The sequence below is a fragment of the Scomber scombrus genome, chromosome 10 (assembly GCF_963691925.1).
Source record: "Scomber scombrus chromosome 10, fScoSco1.1, whole genome shotgun sequence".
NCBI classification, from domain to species: domain Eukaryota; kingdom Metazoa; phylum Chordata; class Actinopteri; order Scombriformes; family Scombridae; genus Scomber; species Scomber scombrus.
In genome coordinates this window covers 25,206,550-25,226,577 of record NC_084979.1, presented here as the reverse complement: position 1 = coordinate 25,226,577, position 20,028 = coordinate 25,206,550, and the positions used below count along the sequence as shown (strand labels likewise).

At 38.6% G+C, this 20,028-nt stretch overlaps 2 protein-coding genes across 2 annotated transcripts; both read right to left on the bottom strand.

Moving 5' to 3' along the window:
• Window positions 1-2,784: 2,784 nt before the first annotated feature.
• ocstamp (osteoclast stimulatory transmembrane protein) lies at window positions 2,785-5,302 on the bottom strand. Its single transcript, XM_062427145.1, has 3 exons — window positions 5,262-5,302; window positions 3,224-4,238; window positions 2,785-3,138 (listed from the first exon to the last, which is right to left on the bottom strand). The coding sequence occupies exons 1-3, from the start codon at window positions 5,300-5,302 to the stop codon at window positions 2,785-2,787; spliced, it is 1,410 nt and encodes a 469-aa protein (XP_062283129.1).
• A 3,170-nt stretch (window positions 5,303-8,472) lies between these two features.
• slc13a3 (solute carrier family 13 member 3) lies at window positions 8,473-17,488 on the bottom strand. Its single transcript, XM_062427235.1, has 13 exons — window positions 17,381-17,488; window positions 16,494-16,759; window positions 15,189-15,367; window positions 14,381-14,450; window positions 13,695-13,874; window positions 13,480-13,605; window positions 13,137-13,229; window positions 12,931-13,035; window positions 12,702-12,799; window positions 11,563-11,675; window positions 10,876-11,037; window positions 8,742-8,879; window positions 8,473-8,655 (listed from the first exon to the last, which is right to left on the bottom strand). The coding sequence occupies exons 1-13, from the start codon at window positions 17,486-17,488 to the stop codon at window positions 8,473-8,475; spliced, it is 1,821 nt and encodes a 606-aa protein (XP_062283219.1).
• Window positions 17,489-20,028: the final 2,540 nt, after the last annotated feature.

Sequence of the window (20,028 nt, the reverse complement as noted above, 5' to 3'; positions counted from 1 at the left end):
TTCAACACAGTGATTGGCCACTGAATTGAAATAGCACTAATTATGAGGCAAACTTTTTTTTTTTTTGCCACCAGCCGACATCATTTGGTTAATGCTTCATCTTGTGGGAAAGGGCAAATTATCAGCTTTGGATTCTTTGCTTTTGCACAGATCGAAGGGTCGAAATAGAATTTTTTCTGTCTCCTGAGGGACGAAGAAGAATACATGATAAGACTAAAATCCTTGCTATTCCTGTGAGGCACGTTTGGGAAAGCTTTCACAGCTCGTGGCACTCTGACTGTGTTTTAGATTTTGATGCTGTTCAAGTCCCGTGTCCCCGTTTAGGCTTCCAGCCAAACTGATCGTCCACAAAATCTGTTTCTCAAAACTAAGAAAAAACAACCTCTAATGAATCATTTAGAGTTTAGATAGCAGTTTTGTACTCTATCTGTGGACAGGACTGAATGCTAATGCACGACAGATGCTCACATTTTTATAGATGAATAGTTTTCAGTCACTTAACATTCAGTCCACTGAGGTGTCCTCTAATGAACGGGTAAGCTTCACAGCACAACAGTTTGTCTTCAAGTAATTGTCTGATTGAATTGCTGCATGCTTAGAAGTGTCTGAACCATTATTATGATTTTGTTTTATTTCCTAATGCCTCTATCAACAGAAGTTTGGTCAAAAAAAGCTGCAGGTGTGTGGAAAACAAATCTAATTTCTATGCAGAAAAAACTTTGGAGAACTTTACCTTTTAAGTTTTTATTTTTTATTTTTTTTATCTTTCAAAACAATCAGTCACGCAGTTCAGTGTATTTTCACCAAGTCGGTTACAGAGCTGTCACACACATAGTATGCAAACTCAATTATGTGAGAATTCATAGTAACAGAAAATGTATGAATAATTTATCACTTCTGGACCAAACAACAGTGTGCCGTCTTCACTAAGGCTGCTGAGTTTTGAGTTTTGAGACAGCCATGAAGTGGACAAAAAGTCAGGATCAAAAATAGATGATAGAGAGGTATTCTATTATTATTCTGGGAAGAGGTCTTAAAATAAACTCCCGAAGCCTCATGGGAATTTTAAGCAGGAGCTCACTGATGAAAATGCAAAGAACCTTTTCAGAGAAAGGAAGCGACTCTTTTTTTGTGTGAGGGCGCACTGATTAAAATAGGCTGGTGAAATATTTGATGTGTGCATAAAACAGAAGCATTTAATCTATTAAAGTTATGTAGGCCATTATAGTATTTAAAAAAATGTTTATTCTTTGTCCTTATCTCTCCAAGGTGCCATAGTGGCATCTAGTGGAGCCGAGGGGTAAAAAAACCCAACAAAAAACAAAATGAGAAATAACAGGAGGAAAAAACAAAACCACACACACAGGACAGAAAACAATACCTGCTCTGTGACCTTTATGTGGGGGAAAAAGTCAGCAAGTGAGGGTCTGACAAACAAATGATGTGGTGGTACATCTCTAAAAACCACAACATGTTTGAGCGTGAGAGACTTGGAGGAGGATGTTGAGTAGCGGTACGCTTACACAGAAAAGGTGTGATTATGACTTACATAACAGGATGCTTTGACTTCAGTTTATTATTTCTTAAAATTGAAACTTAGCAGAAAAGCCCCGATGAGATATCAACCTAAAAGAAAAAACGGATTTGTTGATAACCCAAGAGAAAAATTTGTGTTAGCAGCTCTGTAAGGGTCAAATTTATTTTAATGGAAATTATTTGACTTGATTTTGAGGAATTATGTTGTTTTTATGTTTTAATTCACTTCATTAGAGAAGGTCATCCTGTCATCCTGAGTGGCTTCCTTACACCTCTAAAAATAAAGGCGAAAAGAAGAAAAAGTTGTTTTTGCCTACTGCTCTTGCTCCATTTCAACATGTAAGGAAGTCTCTAATCCGTCATTCAGATGTGGTTAGTATCAGAGATAAGTAAAGAATGAGGTGTTTTATAATAGTTGCAAGACATACCCCTCTCTCTTGCTTCCTTTTCTGCGTCTCTCTCGCTTCCTTTTCTGCATCCCTCTCCACTGTCAGCTGTCAAATAGGCCAAACTAAGCTCCTTATAAGGTTCCTTATAAACAGACTAACATGCTCACCATGACAATGCTAATTTACTGTACTATTTGTAACTGTATTTGCTAATTATCACTAAACACAAAGTACAGCTGAGGCTAATGGTAATGTCATTAGTTTTGCAGGTATTTAGTCATAAATCAAGGTTTTTAATACTTTTATCCTGATGATGGTGCTGCATGGAAAGTTAAGGGTGCTGAGAGAGGAGCATGAATGTCTGAACCAAATTTAATGACAAGCCATCCAACAATAGTCAAGATATTCAACCACAAATATGAGCGTCATGGTGGCGCTAGAGAAAAAGTCAGGGGATCCCCAAACTCAACAGGATTCATCCTATACACCATCTAACAGTTGTTGGGATATTTCAGTCCTCGTGGTGCTATCAGAAAAGTCAGAGGCTCTTCAAAGTCATTAGGATTCATCGTCTGGGGACTCTGAATGTCTGTACAAAATTGCAAAAAAAAGTGCCAATCCATCAAGTAAACATTGAGATATTCCACTGAATAAGTGAAATCTGCTGGTGGTGCTAGATGTAAGGTCTTCTTAGACGTAATCTTCCTCTGGGGCCAAAACATGTCTATAGAAATTATATTCATAATATTTGTTGAGACATTCTCATCTGGACCAAAGTGGTGGACCGACTAGAGCCACACAGCTATGTAGCTAAAAACGTGACCCGAAAAATCAGACAAGCTGAACTGTACAGGGATGTTCACCGACAGGCAACCTCAACAGGCAAAGTCCCTTCTTGCTCCTTTTTATTCTGCTTTGCTTGTATTTTCCTCATCAAGTAAGCCGTTCTCCTCTCCTCCTGCTTTTTGAAAAAGGATGCAGAGATTTTTCTGCGCAGCCGTCTGGCGTACACTTCAAGAAACACCAGAGAGTAGCTTATCAGCCACAGACATCCCAGCAGGAGTGTCACACCCAGGTTTGGAGCTGAAGTCGTCACATCACACAGTGAAGGCTCGGGGCTGAAAGTCCACCTGTACTGCCTCTGGAAGTTTGTCAGCTCATGTGTGAAGCAGGATTGTGGGATAATACAAAAGGCAGGCGGAAACCACTGAACCTATCAGGAGATTAAAAAAACAAACACATTAAAACTCTCACAGTCAAATAGTAAATACTGCAGGTACAATGGTGTGCTGTCTTACCTTATAACTGACATTGATACTGGCAGACGTAGGCGGAAAGTCTCGAAGCCACGGCACAATCTCCTCAACTATATGATACACAACATGATCCAAAGCTACTATTAAAGTTATTGCAATGAAGTATAATGTCACAACCACCAGGTCTATGAAACAGAAGGTGCATTCCTGACTAGTTATTTTACAGCCTGTGGGACAAATTATATTTTTAGCTCGGCTTTTGTTGCCAGCACAAGTTGCTTTTTGCAGGAGCTCTTTGGTGACGTAGCGATTATCAAATTGAACTGATGTCAGATATGATTTCAAGTAGCGTGCAGACTCGAAGATTAAGAAGGCAACAAAAATGGCAGCGAGAATCCGGTTTGACAGCAGTTTGTATTCTTTCAGCAGGTTTCTTGCATGTGAGAAGTTGACTTCAATCTGCCCAAGCAACTTACTAAAATTGCTTTTGACTTCTGACACATTGACATGAGTGTAATGATCTAACTTCCTTAATGTAGTGACAATGTTCAAGTCTTCCTTCTTCACTTTGATGGTTTCTTCAACAAGATCTCGTTTTGCTTCGTTCAAAGGTTCAGATGAGTTTAATAAAGTCTTTGTAAAACCCTCAGCGGTGCACTTCAGGATGCGCACGACCGCGCCGACATTCAGGGTAATATTAGGGATGACGTTCAACAGTAAAATCATGACAGAGGCTGAGATGATTAGTTTACGCCCCTGTTTGGTGCAGACAGTTGGCAGAATCATAGTCAGCACACAGCGCAGAGGGTGACACAGGAACGAGACCAGGAAAGTGGCCACGCTGTAGATGCAGGCGGTCTGGACAGATGCCTCATGGTCGTATCTCAGAGTCTTGAACAGCCAGTGGTGAAGCAGGCCGCCAGTAACGATGGCGAGCGTGAAACAGAGAGACAGCAGAGTCAGGACGCCTCTGCTGGCAGGTGAAGGTGCAGAGTAAACATCCCAGAGATATGACAGGATGGATTTTAGTACCTGCTTGCGTGGTCCTGCCCTGTTCCTGAGGAGAAAAAATACAATGTGAACAAAGTTGTAAAAATTATTTGACATTTATTGACTTTCTTGAGAGGATCAATACAACTCTTATGTCTGTGTGATAAAGCCACTGTAATCGGCCAGTTTACTTAGTTTCGGATTAAAGCTGAGCAGGGGTAAACAGAATCTGCTAACCAACACAGCAAATTTGCATCTTGCATCATTAACTCGAGTTTGACCGCTGGACCATTGTTGGTTTGTTTTGTGACAAGCAGTCAATTACCAACTAACTAGCTTGTTTACCAACTTTAAACAAGAAACAGACTGCATCTATGTGTTCGTGTTGGGGTCAGCCCTATGTTCCCCCATTTCTAATTTTCCTCCCATCAAAATTAGACCCTATGTTTCCTCAGGCCTGCATTCCCACAGCACAGGTATGGCCATTCCCTAATGCATATAACGTGTTGTTGTTTTTCATCTATGAAAATACTTGAAAGATAGGTGAAATTCTTTATTTTATTATTAAACCGGGGGAACATAGGGCTGTGGGACCATAGACAAGCTCCCTCTGTGTTCAGTTCAGCCTCTGACTGAACTCAGAACTCATATGAAACTCTTTGTAACTTATTCAAAAACCTCTGGGATACATGCTTCTTTTATACTATTCAACTGTTATTGTACCATACGGACCAAATTCTGCTAATAAAGCAAGTCATTTGAGGGGGTTTAACTTGTGACACTATTCACCGTTTTACAGCAGCTCATTTTCTGATGATTGTGTCCGTGAGAAATAATTTTTTGGGCCAGTGTGCACCATATGAAAAATCCAGAAGTTTGGCTACTATGCCAATTTGGTTTCACTTTTAACAGTGTTTCTGGGACCTAACATGTACTCTGACCCTCAACCAGACTCCAGGAGGTCACTACTCTTTGCTAAGAAATATTTCAGCACATAACAAAACACGCCTATCCTTTTACATTTAAACAAGCAAACTGTAACATATTAATCAGTGAGCTTTACAGGTGCTGGTAGGCAGATTTTGTTTACCCAGAGCGGGCTAGCTGGTTCCTCCTGCCTCCAGTCTTCATGTTTAGCTAAGCTAATCATGTCCTGGCTTCAGGCTAATATTTAACAACAAGTGTATGTGACATTGATGAAGAAATATTAAGCATATTTTCCCAAAGTATCCCCTTCTTCTACATTCACCACCTGGTGAATGTAAGTCTGATATTTACTTTTTAGATCTGTTTTTGGTCTGAGGGAGATATATGGCTCTTTAGCTGCTAAATTGTTCCCCAGCTAGTCTTGTCTGTTTGCAGTGTGGTGCTGAGCTGGTAGTGTACAGTTGATTCTTACAGCTTTTATCTTAAAATAGATGCCTGCTGTGCCGGAAACAACACGAGGGGCAGATAAAATGATCCAAAACAGTACATTTGCAGCCAGACAACTAAACATTGTGCTGAAACTCGCTCCATAAAGCTGAGAGGACCTGCAGAGTCTCTAATAATTCTCTGTCACATTATACATTGTCATTTAATGCATTGTTATAATTTAAAAAAATTAGTTATAGCCACTTTAAATGTGAAGATAGAGAGCAGGTGATTAACTTGTAGCATTAACAACTACACTCTACTACACCTTCTCTAAATCTCATTCATTAAAACATTGTATGTGTGTGTTTAATTCCAACAGAAACCAAAATGTAACAACAATAATTGGGGGGTTTTAGGAACAGATGTGTGTTGTAACTATATCTTGATGACAGTCTTCCGCCCACCTCTTCTGTGCAATTTCTCAGTACATGAAACTGTTAAAGCATGCAAGTCCCCATAAAACCACAAAGGGTTGTTTTTCTTATCACGCTCTCATCAGGAAAGTGAATAAATGTATTTCCTTAAATGCCGAACAATCCCTTTAACCTTTCAAAATGAAAAACTCAACATAAGATAGGATAGGATAGGATACATTCTCCAAGATATCATCTGACTGCTTTAAGCCACAATAATAAAGTTCAACAGATATTAACTTAACATGTCAATTGACAATTTCTGCTCTGTACTGTCAAGTGTAATTTTACAGAATAACACTGCTTTTTTAAATATGATTTAGGCCGATTCTGGATAAATTAACTAGTAATAATACTCATAAACTTATATAGTCATAGGACTAATGATTAAGGTAGATAAACTATTTTAATTTTGTAACATCCTTGAGAAACTAATTAGGCCATTTAGGTTCAATCAAAAATACAGAAAAGTAAAGATGAATACTATTCTTACCTGAGAGGAGTAATAATATTCTCAGTGATGAACTTCATTCTCTTATTATGAGGATTATGATCTTGAGGAAAACAGGATTGGGAAGTGAAGTGAGGACTGTGCAGCTTAAAAGAGGAACTTCCCTAAACAGTCACTGTCATGTTGGTGTTACGAGCTCCCTCGTGGGAAAGACACTTTTCTCATACATGACACAAAATCATATGTGGAGGCATGACACAGTCAGTCACACATTCATAATGTGACACAGGGCACACAAGCCTGATTGCAGTTTTGGAGATGTGATGTAATTTGTGGTCTTTGTTTCAGTCAGTAAAGAAACTGTAGGTGCTAGTGGGATCACACTTACTTTATTTAATTGTAAAGCATGAAAATGAAGGAACGCCTTCACACATCACTGAATTTTGGCTGAATTTAACCTCATTACTGAACTGTTTCTTGTCTATATTTCATCACAAGAATATAAAAATGTATGCTGCACATTTTCTAACAATTACAAGCTGAAAAAAGGAGATTTGTTGTTGTTGTTGTTGTTGTTGTTGTTGTTGTATCAGGATAGAAATGAATAAAACAAATATAAATCAATGTTATAGCCTCACAGGACATTAAACATTTCTTAGGCACTCTCTCAACACAACACACACACTGTATCATGTGTACTGGTACTGTTTAGAACAAACACGTATTGTGTGTCACCAGAGATAAAATTAATAGTTTCAATTCTGATCAATACAAAAAAATGTATATGCTAAATATCTGAATAATAAATATTTTAATCTGTCTACATTCTCAAAACAGCAAAAATATAAATCAGCTTTGGTTCATATGCAGTTTTCAAAGGTTGCTTGTGTTGCTGTGCACACAGCTGAGTACATCCTGTCCTGGTCTGTGGGTTTTGGTTTTGTCCTCATTTTGTATAGTTTGGCATTCAAACACTACATGACCATTTGTACTGACCCTGCTAACACTGAATAACCACTGAAGCCTTGCACAAGTTAACCATTGTTGTCGGCCTTGTGACTTCTGACAGTTTACAACACCAAACAAACACTGTAAGGACTTTACAGCCTGTTTCCTCTTTGTGTGGACAGGAGGCAAAATGTGCTAATATGTGTGTTAAACCTGCAGCAGCTAACCTGAGAACTGACGGTTACGTTTGGTTGTTTCTATTAAAAACATAAACATGATTTAGCTAGTTTTAAAGATTCTGATACATAAATCATTCTCTTAAAAATAAACTAGCTATGAACTCTCATTAGAGGCAAACACAGAAACTACATGCAGCTAAATTATCATAGTACAAACTCGAACAATTTATTTCAGGTTTAACAGCAGCTATACGAATGAAAATCACTTTGTAACAAAATTTACACATTCATTAGTCAGGATTCATACTTTAATATAGAAAGGATTTTAAATATTGTTCATGTGCCATGGCTTTGGCCAATAAACATAAACAAGTAACATGATCTCTTAGTGATTCTAACCAAAAATATGTTTTTAAAAAGGATCATTCACCAAGGTCTCTTTCATTCTTCCAGCAGAGGTCAGCCTAGTAGCATTAACACAAACAGCACACTGAATACTGACAGCACTTTCTAAATATGGTTTTCTTTTCTTTCTTTTTTTACTTTGCAGAGCTGAAGCTGTTGCAGCTGCTGTTTTTGTTGTTGAGTTTAAGTGTCTCACACCTGGCCAGTATCGAGTAGGCGGAGAGTAACAAAATGCAAATTGTAACTTACGACTTGGAGTGCGCCAAAACTAACAGTTCACAGCATGAAATATTGACACATGACAGCCTAAAAAAGACACTTAAATTAATCATTAATCAGGTAACAGCTGAAGCTCCCAAAGCGCTTTGACACTTTAGTGGCACAGAGTAGATGTTTACAGACAGACTTTTGTCCCTGTTTAGCGTTACATCTTTATAAAAAAAATCTCCTGAAACTTCTTCTGTGCTCATTCTGAGATGGGGTGGGTAATCAGAGAGTAGCATTGAGGGACTGAACAGATGAGAGGTGTACGTCAGTAAGTATTCCCGACTTGTTGAGGGGCATAGCCCAATCTGGATATGTGTTCAAGCCAAACATGGCAACGCCCCACGTGTTCATTGCCAGAGAGACTGACAGGATACCCAGGACATTCATGACACAGCCAGTCTTCACCTGAGGGGACAGGGATAGAAAACTTGAACATAGGTGATGAACTGTAATTTATGCATTATATGTTTTTAGTGATGCAAGGATCTTACCATGTCTTTGACCATGAGATGCCCTGACGCAAAGGCAATGGAGTTGGGTGGTGTAGACACTGGCAGCATGAAGGCGAATGAACATCCTACTGTTGCAGGTATCATGAAGTACAGAGGGTTCACTGAAATATGAATAGCCTACAGACACAAAAAAGACCAAAACGTGTCAGAGTAGAAGGTAAATATCCCATAGAGGTACTGATAATAGACTCTAAAACCACAGATGTTTTGTTGGGACCAGTACTACAAATGTCAGTTACTCTATATGGACATAACTTAACTTTCTAGTCAAGGCCTAAAGGTCTCAAAAAATACCAAATATGATGGGCCCAGTTGCAGGGGAAATGTTGATCTTAGAGAGTCTGCAGCCATGTTAGCAGTTCTGTGAGGCTATACTTGAGCACAGTGCTTTGAGCTCAATGCTAACACCAACATGCTAACATGTTCACAGTCACAATGCTGACATTAGTAGATTCAACATCTCAGTTTATTAGCACAAAACACAAAGAAAAATGGTGACTTTAGAAATCACAAGTGTTGGGGAGCGCTACTGCATTTGTGAAAAAGTCGCGTAAAGCCTTTAGTGTTTCCAGAAGAAGTTTCATGAAATCTGATGAACTAAAACTAATAAAGCTTCAGTTGGAGCTGAAGAATACAAGTTTGAAAAGAAGAAAAATCTGGGCTTTACCAGACCTCTGTAACCTGCTCCTCACGTTTGCTGGAGGCTACATTAGCCTCGACTAGTACAACACACCCATATCTCAGACTGAACTGTCTGAGGTCAACATACATTGTGGGTAATGTAGATGCCAAGTTTTGACAAATAATAAAAATTCATGATATAAAAATAACATTTTGAGCCTTTCTTTTTAAAACCGTCCATTGTGAGTCCAACAATATTATAGGTCTAAGCTAAGCTAAGCTAAGACAGCACTTCATTGATCCTGAGAGAAATGCTAAATGCTAAAATGGTGGCGTACTCTTTAAAGCTGAGGCTGATGAGAAAGTCATATAGTTTTTCAGGTAATTTGGTCACAACCCAAAGTATTGGGGGGAAAAAACTTGATGATGGCACTAGATGGAAAGGGATCACCAAAGTTATTACAGCTCATCCTGAGGGTGAAATGAATGTCTATACCAACATTTATGATATAGATATTTCATTTAAAACCACAGATGTCAGCCTCATTGTGGCGCTACATAAGAAGTGAGATGATCACTAAGGTCATTAGGCCATGCTCTGGAGACCATGAATGTCTCGAGGTAATCCACCAGAGTGTTGTACGGATATTTCAGTCTGGACCAAAGTCTGGACAAACAGATGAAGCAGTAAGTGTATCCATGCAGACAGTTTTGGTATAATTTGTCCTGGTTTTGTGAGATCCATTTCTGAGATTTCTTCCTTTACCCCAAAACAATAGAGAAGCTTTTATTTCTTTAATAGTGCTCAAGACTGAAGAAGAGGAAAATTACATTTAGAAAATTCAGAAATTAATTTTAGATATGACTGTTACTCCACATGAAACCGTCAAAAATATGTTCTTTAATAATTTTGGTGACATGAACCTTTAAGAGAAATCATGGTTGGTTGGAGCTAAGTCACCAAACCTCCTATACATCCTGTAAACGATTCTCTGAGTGAGTACTTTGCTGTATATGCACCATCACAAAGTACAAAAACTCCAGATAATGATTACTGACCAGAACAGTTAATGTCCAACAAGCTGCAAACGTGGCAGCATCTATTGCAAGAGTTTAACAAGCCCACTAAGCCTTTAACTAACATTAGGATGTAGGTCAGTGACAAACCCTGTTCCCTGTCCAGTTCACAAGTTTCCACTGCTTCGTCTTATGAGGTTTTTTTTTTTTTTTGGTGTACCTGACCCTCATCTTTATCAGAAGCTTCATTAGTTCATTACAGCTATATTTATATTACTGTGGGGAATTCTAAGATGCACTTTAACAATCTGTAATTTATAATATCCACATTTTAAACACAAATAAATATATACACAAAAATTCATCCATTCAGCACAAAATAATTAATGTCACAGTTTGTCTGTGACATTTTAATACTGCAGGTATAAATAAAGTCTAACCCTCTACATATCTTTAAGTTGAGCACCAGTCTTACCAGTTCAGCAATGACAGGTAAAAATATGATAATCGTGGCAGTATTGCTGGCAAATTCAGTGAAACAGGCCAGGAAAGCTGTGATCAACATCACAGCTGCAGGAGGAGGGACTTCAGCCAAAGGCTGGAGGTGGCCTCCGATCCAGGCGGCGAGTCCAGATTCCTGCCAAATGCCACAAAATGGAGGTTATGGGTCAGAGATCAAATCACAACATAATAAAGCAAAGTGGAGGCCAGAATCACACTGAGCAGAGCAGCACTGAACAAACAGGAGAGAGGGAAGACATGTTTTATTACACCGACTTATGACATGTAAGGTTTTACATCTATGAGCAATTCAAAGTCGCGAATACACCTGCAAACTAAACTTTGAAAATCCAATCTAAACAAGTTTCTTCAAAACATCCACAGTATGAATATGCTCATTTAAAAGTTTAACTGTTGTATATAAGACGTCTCTTACTTCCAGAATACCTGCATATTGGGCCACAATTGGCTCCAAACTATTTGTAATGTCACAAAATCATCTCGAAAACATGCGCTTAGTGTCAATCTGCAGATGCATCATTATGCACAGTGAAGCTCAAACATCCAAGTGACTTAACATTAAGAAAAACATCTTTGATTGCAGGGGGACCCAACAACTCTGATGCCGTTACATATGCAGGTTCATGACCAGCATCTTTACCTCACAAGCTTTGGCCATAGCAAAGCCACCTCCAAGCAGCAGAATGATATTCCATGGCACAGAGTCCTGTGCTTTCTTCCATGATAACAGAGGGACGTATGGAGTATTTGCAGCTAAGGAAAAATATGGGAGAAATAGTGAAGAACTAGGTTTTAATTTAATAACTTGATATAATATATGGTAAAATATAGTTTTATATAAAGCTGTGATGGTTCAGCAGTTGGACATCTTAAGGAAATAAATCTTAAGAAAATGTTATATGTCATGTTTTACAAGCACAATGACATCAAAAGTGACTGCAGATACTGTGATATCTTCTTTTTTTCTTTGCACTGCACTTCACTATAAAAAATGTCTTTTTTACTTCCTGCACATACAGTAAATGTATTTTTCAGCACAGCGTAGGAAATATTTAATCAATAGCTATTGTATTTTTTAATAGAACAACATAAATATGAGCTAGAACACAAAAACAGGAAGTCTACATTTTCCACTACATTGAGAGGAACAAGTGAACCCCATGATTTGCTTTTTATTTTTGCTTTTGTCCAGTGGTTTATTTGACCAGCTGAACATAATATACACAATCTCACACACGTGTCTTCTCCAACACACGCAAAACACGTGCATACAGTTGTAAGCAAGCCCCCCCCCCACACACACACACACACACACACACACACATGCACAAACAAAAACCCTGCAGTGTGGTAACATAGCTTCCAGAGATTATTCTAATCACAGAAACAGAGAAACTACAGTCTCACCTCCAGACGGGAAATTCACTCAGACTCCCTAATCTACAATATTAACATTCCTCAGCTTAATTCTCAGTATTTTGCAAATGCTGTGCTACAGAGAAGGACAAAATATCTAATTAAAGTAAATATGTCAGAAATACTTCTTCATTGATATTAACTTTTGACTTGTTCTGATGCAGCCTCCCCCAAAAAAGCTGCTAACTGTCTCTTTGATAGACGACATGCACACAAATCTTTTTATTCTGGTGTATTTATGGTGTCAGTTTACTACCAGTCATTACATTTTCGATTAATAGATTATAATATTAATCAGTCAGTATTATTTCTTGTCAACCAAATGCATTCCTTTACAGGTTGGTTGTTTAAGAGCTCACCTACCTTGAGGGTCAAACCACCAGTTGAGAGACGGTTTCTGCGATGGGAAGAAGAACAATATAGACACGATGATCACACCTGTGACTGCATCTGAGACGTACCTGCAGGACAACAAGAGGAGGAGATAAGTATCAAAAAAAGATCATTAACAGGTGTCTACTTGTGTAGATTCTGTGATCATTTCCAAACAGAAATAGTATTATAATAAGCAGATTACGTCATGTTTTCTTACCCTTTTTTAAAAAACACAGACCATCCAGTGACAAATTTGGGATCCCTTGTGAACAGCATAACAGCAAACAATACAAAAAAGAAAGCGATGGATCCCTCTGCAAAACTGAAATTGAGCATGAACAGTTAAAGTCAAACATTCTGCTGTAAAAATGTACTAATTCACCCTCTTTTGGGTGAGATTTGAAGACATACACGAGTCCTCACTTCATGGACCCTAGTTTTCTGTAATCTTCGTCTATGAGAGCCTTAGCTCTGGCCTCTGCCTGGGCTCGTCGGTCGTGTTGCTTGTAGCACAATCTGCGTAAAAACAAAAAGATAGAAAGAGTTCGGAAACTGTGTTCATGAGAATATTTGTACATATCTTCAAAGAAAAAAAAAAGACAATAGAATTACGCTCCGATTCATTGAAAAAGAGGTCATGACATATGCTCCTTTAAGGCTGTTTGTGCAGGGTGGTGTAGCTTTTAATGGCAATAATATCAGTAGAAATATCAATTGAACATGAGTGACTAAAATGTAATACATCTGCAATAAGCAAACACATTACCGTGTATTCAATCCCCCGTACAGAAATGAGATCCATATCCATCCCAAAAACAGGAAGAGAACCATGAGCGGGAAAGCGAAAGCAAACCAAGAGCCAAAATTGATGAGGTCACAGTCTGGAAAGTAGCTATGAAGCAAAAACAGGTGCAATAAAAGATTGGTTTTATGTGAAAGATTCAGTTCTCTGTTTAAATGCTGCACAAAAATAAAAGCTACCTTTTCAATTGTCCAATAAGGATGAGGTTAGGCGCCGTGCCCGTCAGCGTGGCGGTCCCTCCGATACTGGCCGCGTAAGGAATACAGATCAAGAATCCTTTCCACACCTTCAGCTGATACTGCGATTCGGTTCGGATCTCCTCAGCTGTCCTCAGCTCACCCTGCTCCATCCCATCAATCCTTTACAGGTTTAAAGAGACTTATCGTGACTTTATGTGAACTGAGGATTATTACTTAAAACCCACCAGAGTTTGGAGAAGATGAATCTTATCCGCCAAGTTTAAGATGGGATTTTAGGAAATGCATTTACAGTATTCATTTTCTTGTTAGAGGAGAAGATTGATATCACACTCATGTTTGACCTCTAAAATATTGAGCTACTGCCAACAGGTTAAACTTAGCACAAAGGCTGGAAACAAAGGAAAACCGCTAGCATAACATGGATCTGTTGCCAGGTAACAAAATCTGCCTAAAAGCAGCCTCTAAAGCTCACTAACTAACCCATTATATCTTGTTTGTTTAATCCTTAAAAAAAACAAAAAAAGACAGAGTCTACCTGCTGTAGTATTATATTTACTGGTCAGACATGAGAGTGATATTTACCTTCTTATCATGTCTCGTTTGGAAAGAATTAGACATTGAAGGATGTAAAGTATGGTGTCAAAAGATCGCACTGTTCTTCTTACCCGTCTATTGATAGTATTTGTTTTTCCGTGGGCTCTGACGGCAGTGAATGCAGCTTGACATTAGACTGACCTGAAATAGAACGAAGATAATCAAACAGTTTGTGACATGTTCAAATTTATTCAAATTTAGACTACTGTTGATATATTTAATACATGACTTTTAGTCAATCCAGAATCCTTAATCAATTACTTCTTCAATATTGACTAACTTTGTATGTGAGGACTGTACAAAGTTCACATCTTAGATTACATATTAAAAGCTTGTGCCAACAAGGTCAGAACAATATAACAACCATCTTCACTGTCTGTGGACATATTTTACAATAAACCCACAGTAATTGATTTTTGGGGGCACTTTGGGGCAGTGGAAGAAGCAGTAAAACAACACTGACACAGTAAAGTTGTTTTCAATCATTTGCTGATTTCCACATCCAGCAGATATGGAGCAACACTATTCTTTATTTGGAGTTTTTTTCTGGCCACTTGATTAATGTTAGTCCAGTATTCATTCTCCTTTTAGCTCTGTTTTGGTCTCCACCATCTCCTGTGGGAACTATCGGGCTCTTTAGCAGCTAAATGCTTCACTATATTTCCAAAATAGTTGCTAACTTTGTCTGTCTGCTGTTTGGTGGTGGACAGGGAGCGAACAGCAGGTTTATTAAAGTTCTTTTGGTGAAAACAACGAACCACTGAGATTGTGAGGTTAATGAGAACGGTGCGACTGAACCAAAACAGGCTTTCATATTAAACATAAAAAAATGTAAATACTGATTAGTTGTCGGTAAAAACATAATAACATGCAACGTACCATTAAGAATTTCACCCTCAGAGTCCTCTGTGGTCTTGCAGTTTTGTTTCAGGGTCTCCAGATCTCCAAACAGACTCTCCAGGATGGCGTTGGCAATAGGAAGCATCATGGCTGTTGTGGCGGTGTTGCTGAGCCACATGGACAGGAAGGACGAGGTGACCATCATTCCCAGAATGAGCCTGGAAAAAATGATCCAATCCACAATTTCAAATCAGTAACAATAATCTGAATCATGGCTATTGACTTGGAAGGAGGTCTTTTTGGAATAAGAATCATTCTCACTTAAATGATATGGCGGATGTTACATTATTTGTATTTTCAGCAATTGTAGAAAAAGACTAAAACCAGCAATGTGTCTTTTTATGAATATTTTCTGACTTCCCAACTTTGTTTGTGGATTTAAATGACAATGACAAGTCTGTATGCAAACAAAGGTTAGGTGTCCAAATGATTATTTAAAGTGTTTTTTCTTGCTGTAATCATCCCTCTTGTTCATATTGACCATTAGAATATCCCTTCATATTGCTCTTACAATAAGTGATGGGAACCAAAATCCACAAGGCTCCCTCTGTGCCAATTTATATTTAAAAGTTTATAATATGAAGCTTCAGTCGTCCAAATGAGTCAAATCAAGTAGATGTCTTTCAACAATGCAGTGTTTTTAGTGCCAAAGTCCCTCTTTTTGTTACTATACTTCCACTGCAGCTCAACAGGAAAACACAAAGAGGGAATTTGATGTTAAAAAAACAACAAATGTGGCAGATATCAATTTGATATGACTAACTCAGACTGCTGAAGCTTCATATAAGCTTCACATCAACTTTTGATTGCATTGTTGGCCACATTGTAGAACAGAAGGAATTATTACAGTGAGGAAAACCTCTTCCAGTGTTAATATGGACACCTGACTGTTTTAAGACAGACTTGAACAACTGTGAACTTATCCTTTAAGGCCATGAAGACTAAAGTTGCACACTTTTTAAAAGTGTGCAACTTTAGTCAGGGATTCCTCTTCTGGGATGGACAGACATTATTGTGTGGACAGAATAGGCCAAAATAACAAAATTACAGTATTGAAAAAGGAGGGTAATGGTAATGAAGGAAAATGTAATCCAGTGCAACGATATGGCTCATTGATGTATTTTTAAATTCGTGGGCACAAATGGAGCTCTATGGCACAGAGGAATAAGATATGTCAGGATTGGTGATCTTAAGAGTGTCAATTATGGTCTCTCTATGTTCAATGAAGATAAGAAACAACAGACTTATCCCTTAAATGCCCATACGGTAAAGATATTTTCTCACCAGGCTGGTTTTACTCCAACAATAGTGAGGACCTTTAGGGCTATTCTGCGATGGAGGCCCCACTCCTCAATGGACGACGCCATCACAAGACCGCTGAGGAAGAGAAAGTTGGTTTCGAGGAAGTACTGAGGGCAGACTTTTTTGGACGGAAGAATTCCCAGTGTTGGAAAGAGGCAGACTGGAAGCATGGCAGTGACAGCCAGAGGAAGGGCCTCTGTGCACCAATACATTGCCATCAGTATCACCACATAAAGACATTTTCCCTCCTAAATGAGAACAAATATAGTTTTTAATTAATATTGGCCGACTTCAGCCTCAGGGAAAAGATGTCACACGCAAAAAAAGCAATTAAATTACAGAAATGTGTTTCACAGGTGATTAGTTATACAGCAGCCATCAAAAAATAGCATTACTGTTTGTTTGTGTCAAAGAGAGAGAAAGAGGGGAAGAAGCCATGCACCCATCTGTGTGCATGAGTTGCGTTTTATCTATAAAATAAACTAGTCACATAAAATGCATAAAGAACTGGCAGAAAGTCACTTAATATTGAATCTTTTGCACTGACATTCCTTCAGTTTCTCAGTCTAATAGTAGAGAGTCATCAAACAAAGAAAATTTAGATGTCATTGGTTTAGTTAACTTGGAAAACTCTGGCACCTTGAGGCTTAATTAAAGCTGATTAGTGGGTTGTTCCTGATGAATGAAAACAGATGAAGTCTTAGTTGACGAAACTTAGAAATAAATAAATACATAAAGCTCTTGCCTCTGCCCTTGTAATATCTTCTTAATTGAGAGGACTGTTTGTTTAGCCTCTGTGTGATGAATCAAAGTGATTCATTATTCATGAAAATACACACGTGAAATCATATTAAGTAAAAATGACTCACCTTTTCTGGAAGAGCAAAAATTAAAGGCAGAAGAATAAGTGGAGTGAGCACGAGGACCAGCTGTTTGTGGACAGACCACAGCTTCTTTGACACAACTGATATTTTCATCTCCACAGTGAAGTTTGTTCCGTTTAGAAAGCTCCAGACTGACTGAGAGGAGCCTGTTGGGCTGCACTTTGAAGCCTTTGGCAGCCTGTAGAGAAGATTAACTACACACTTCGTTACAGGTTAACTCCTAGTACGATGGTGTCAAATACTTAAGCGGGAAAAATCAGTTTTCTGTCAGGGTTCCCAATAGTAGGCCTCTCCTACACAGACAAGAGGAGTGGTGCATCTTTACAGGCAAAGAGGTGGAAAAAGCATCAGCACAGCTCACACACATACTGACAGACTGCTGCTCTCTGTCATGTTTATTGAGTTTATTGGGTTGCTGTTTTTGGTCTGTGGTTCCCTAAAGTTTTTATACCCTGATCTCTCAGTGGAGGTGACACGTGAGCAGCTTAACCCTTTGATTAGCAGCCTCAATGAACAATATATTTATTTATTAATTTGGGGACAGGTTACCAAAACAATTTCTTTCAAATGACCATGAAAACGTAAAAAACAAAAAGTAATGTACTAATACTCATATAACAACACAAGTAAATAAATAAGTTTTAAAAATAAAATAATTCTAGAACATAGACTATAAAAAATAATGTATGTAGCTACTGTGTCATCACTTATTGGTTTGTAAACTGTTTTGGAAGCTTTTTAGAGCTTCTTATTCTTGGGAAACACGACGTGTATAAAGACAGATCTGAAATTGCAAAACAAAGTGCACATTTCTCTGTATTAAGTCATACAACCAAGAAAATCTCAGAAAGCAGTACGATTGTGCAATTCAGCAAATGCTTCTTGCTCTGTGGATGTGTGAAGAATCCTCCAGCCAATACTTTGTGGCTTCATCACAACCCTGTTACACCAAAAGCTGGTCTCTTTTAGGATATTTTGAAGAATGAAAGCCGAGACCCTCTGCGTTTAACATCTGTGGGTCCATTCGGAAGTTCGGACCAGAAAGCATAAATGCCTTAAAGGTCAGGACAACATGAAAACTGGAGTGTCTGTCTATCGAGGATACTTAAAGGCTTCAAATAGATATAAGACATTATTAACTGCTCCGGCCCATCCTTCTTATCCTTTGAGGTCACAACATCCAACATTAGGAGTGAATAATTTGTCGGTGCCTGCAGTAAGAACATGGCAAGATTTGGGTCAGTTCAGGCCTCTGTTCAGTGGAACAACAGGAGGATTATGAGCTTTAATTCAAGGCATCAATTTCACGAGGACAAACAAAAGAAAAGGGAGGATGAAGGATGGTGAAAAGGCAAGTGTTTAAAGTTTGAAAGATGTAAACAGTTGCCAATAGAGATCCATCAGAAGGTCATAGAAACAATCACAAAGGGCCTCCAAAGATACCTCCTGATTTATGGTATCCGCCTGCTGTGTTGGCGTTCCTTGACCCCAGAGTGTCTTCATCTGACTCTGAATTACGGTTCAAACACTTATTCAGGTCTGGCAACCGGGCAGTCAATGCCAATTTTCAGCCTGAGTTGAGAAAGCCCATTTCTCAAGACTGTCCTCAAGAAAAAAAACACTACGGGTTGTAAAGTCAGTCGCCCAAAAACGATTTATATTTACATTTGAATGACAGATGCCGTCTAGCAGCCGTAGTAATTATGTCCCGGAGCAGCGGCACAGTTCAGATCATGTATATGTTGACAAATTTCCTCATTTGGAGGTGACGGGCTGGGTGGATGGAGGCATTACTCCAACAGTGGACTTTGTAATAGGAGAATGCTGTTTCTTTTCCTGTTTCCAACCATGAGTGGGAACAGTTCTTTTAAAAACAACGACTATAATCGAACCCTTATCTTAGCCCCATTGTTATTACTGTAGTCATAAAGATAAAAGTCGCCTAACTTAAGGAAGAAGTAACTCCCACACTAAGTTTCTTTAACCTTTACTACCTAAATTTCAGTGTTTGTGAAGTTTTTTTTGCGCCTAAATCTAACCAGACCTTTACCACAGCATAATTACACCATAAAACATCATTATTCTTTAACAATGATTTCTAAAAACTATGGAAAGCACATACAAATTATCTTTTTCCTCTATCTATCTAGGCACCAGATTAAAAAGTGACTAGTGACTGCAGAACAAAATATTTGGTCATTTAATTTGGAGAACTTGTTGCATTTGCCACAGCTTTAAATGTCTGTACTCAAAGGTATAATATGTAAGTTGTGTAAATCAAGCCAGCACTTGCATGAGCCTCCAAAGTAAATCACTCTACTCCTCCGTCCCCTCCCTCTCCCTCCCTGCTCCGTTGCACTTTACCCACCCGGATGTATCGATTTCTCTCCAGGCACTGGAAGTAACAGGGCTCTTCAATTCAACTAATGCCTGTAAGTAAGCATTAGTAATGACCTCCAGCGGCTCCTGCGAGTTTGGAGTGTCGGTACACGAGGAGTAGTAGGCCAGAAGTATGTTCACATATTGATTGACAGCCGTGAGCTCTCATCCTTGACTTAATTTTGGTTAGAAGGGCGAGTCTCGCTTAAAACCTTCAGAAGAGAAAATCTCAGTAGGTACTGCTGCCTGTTCAA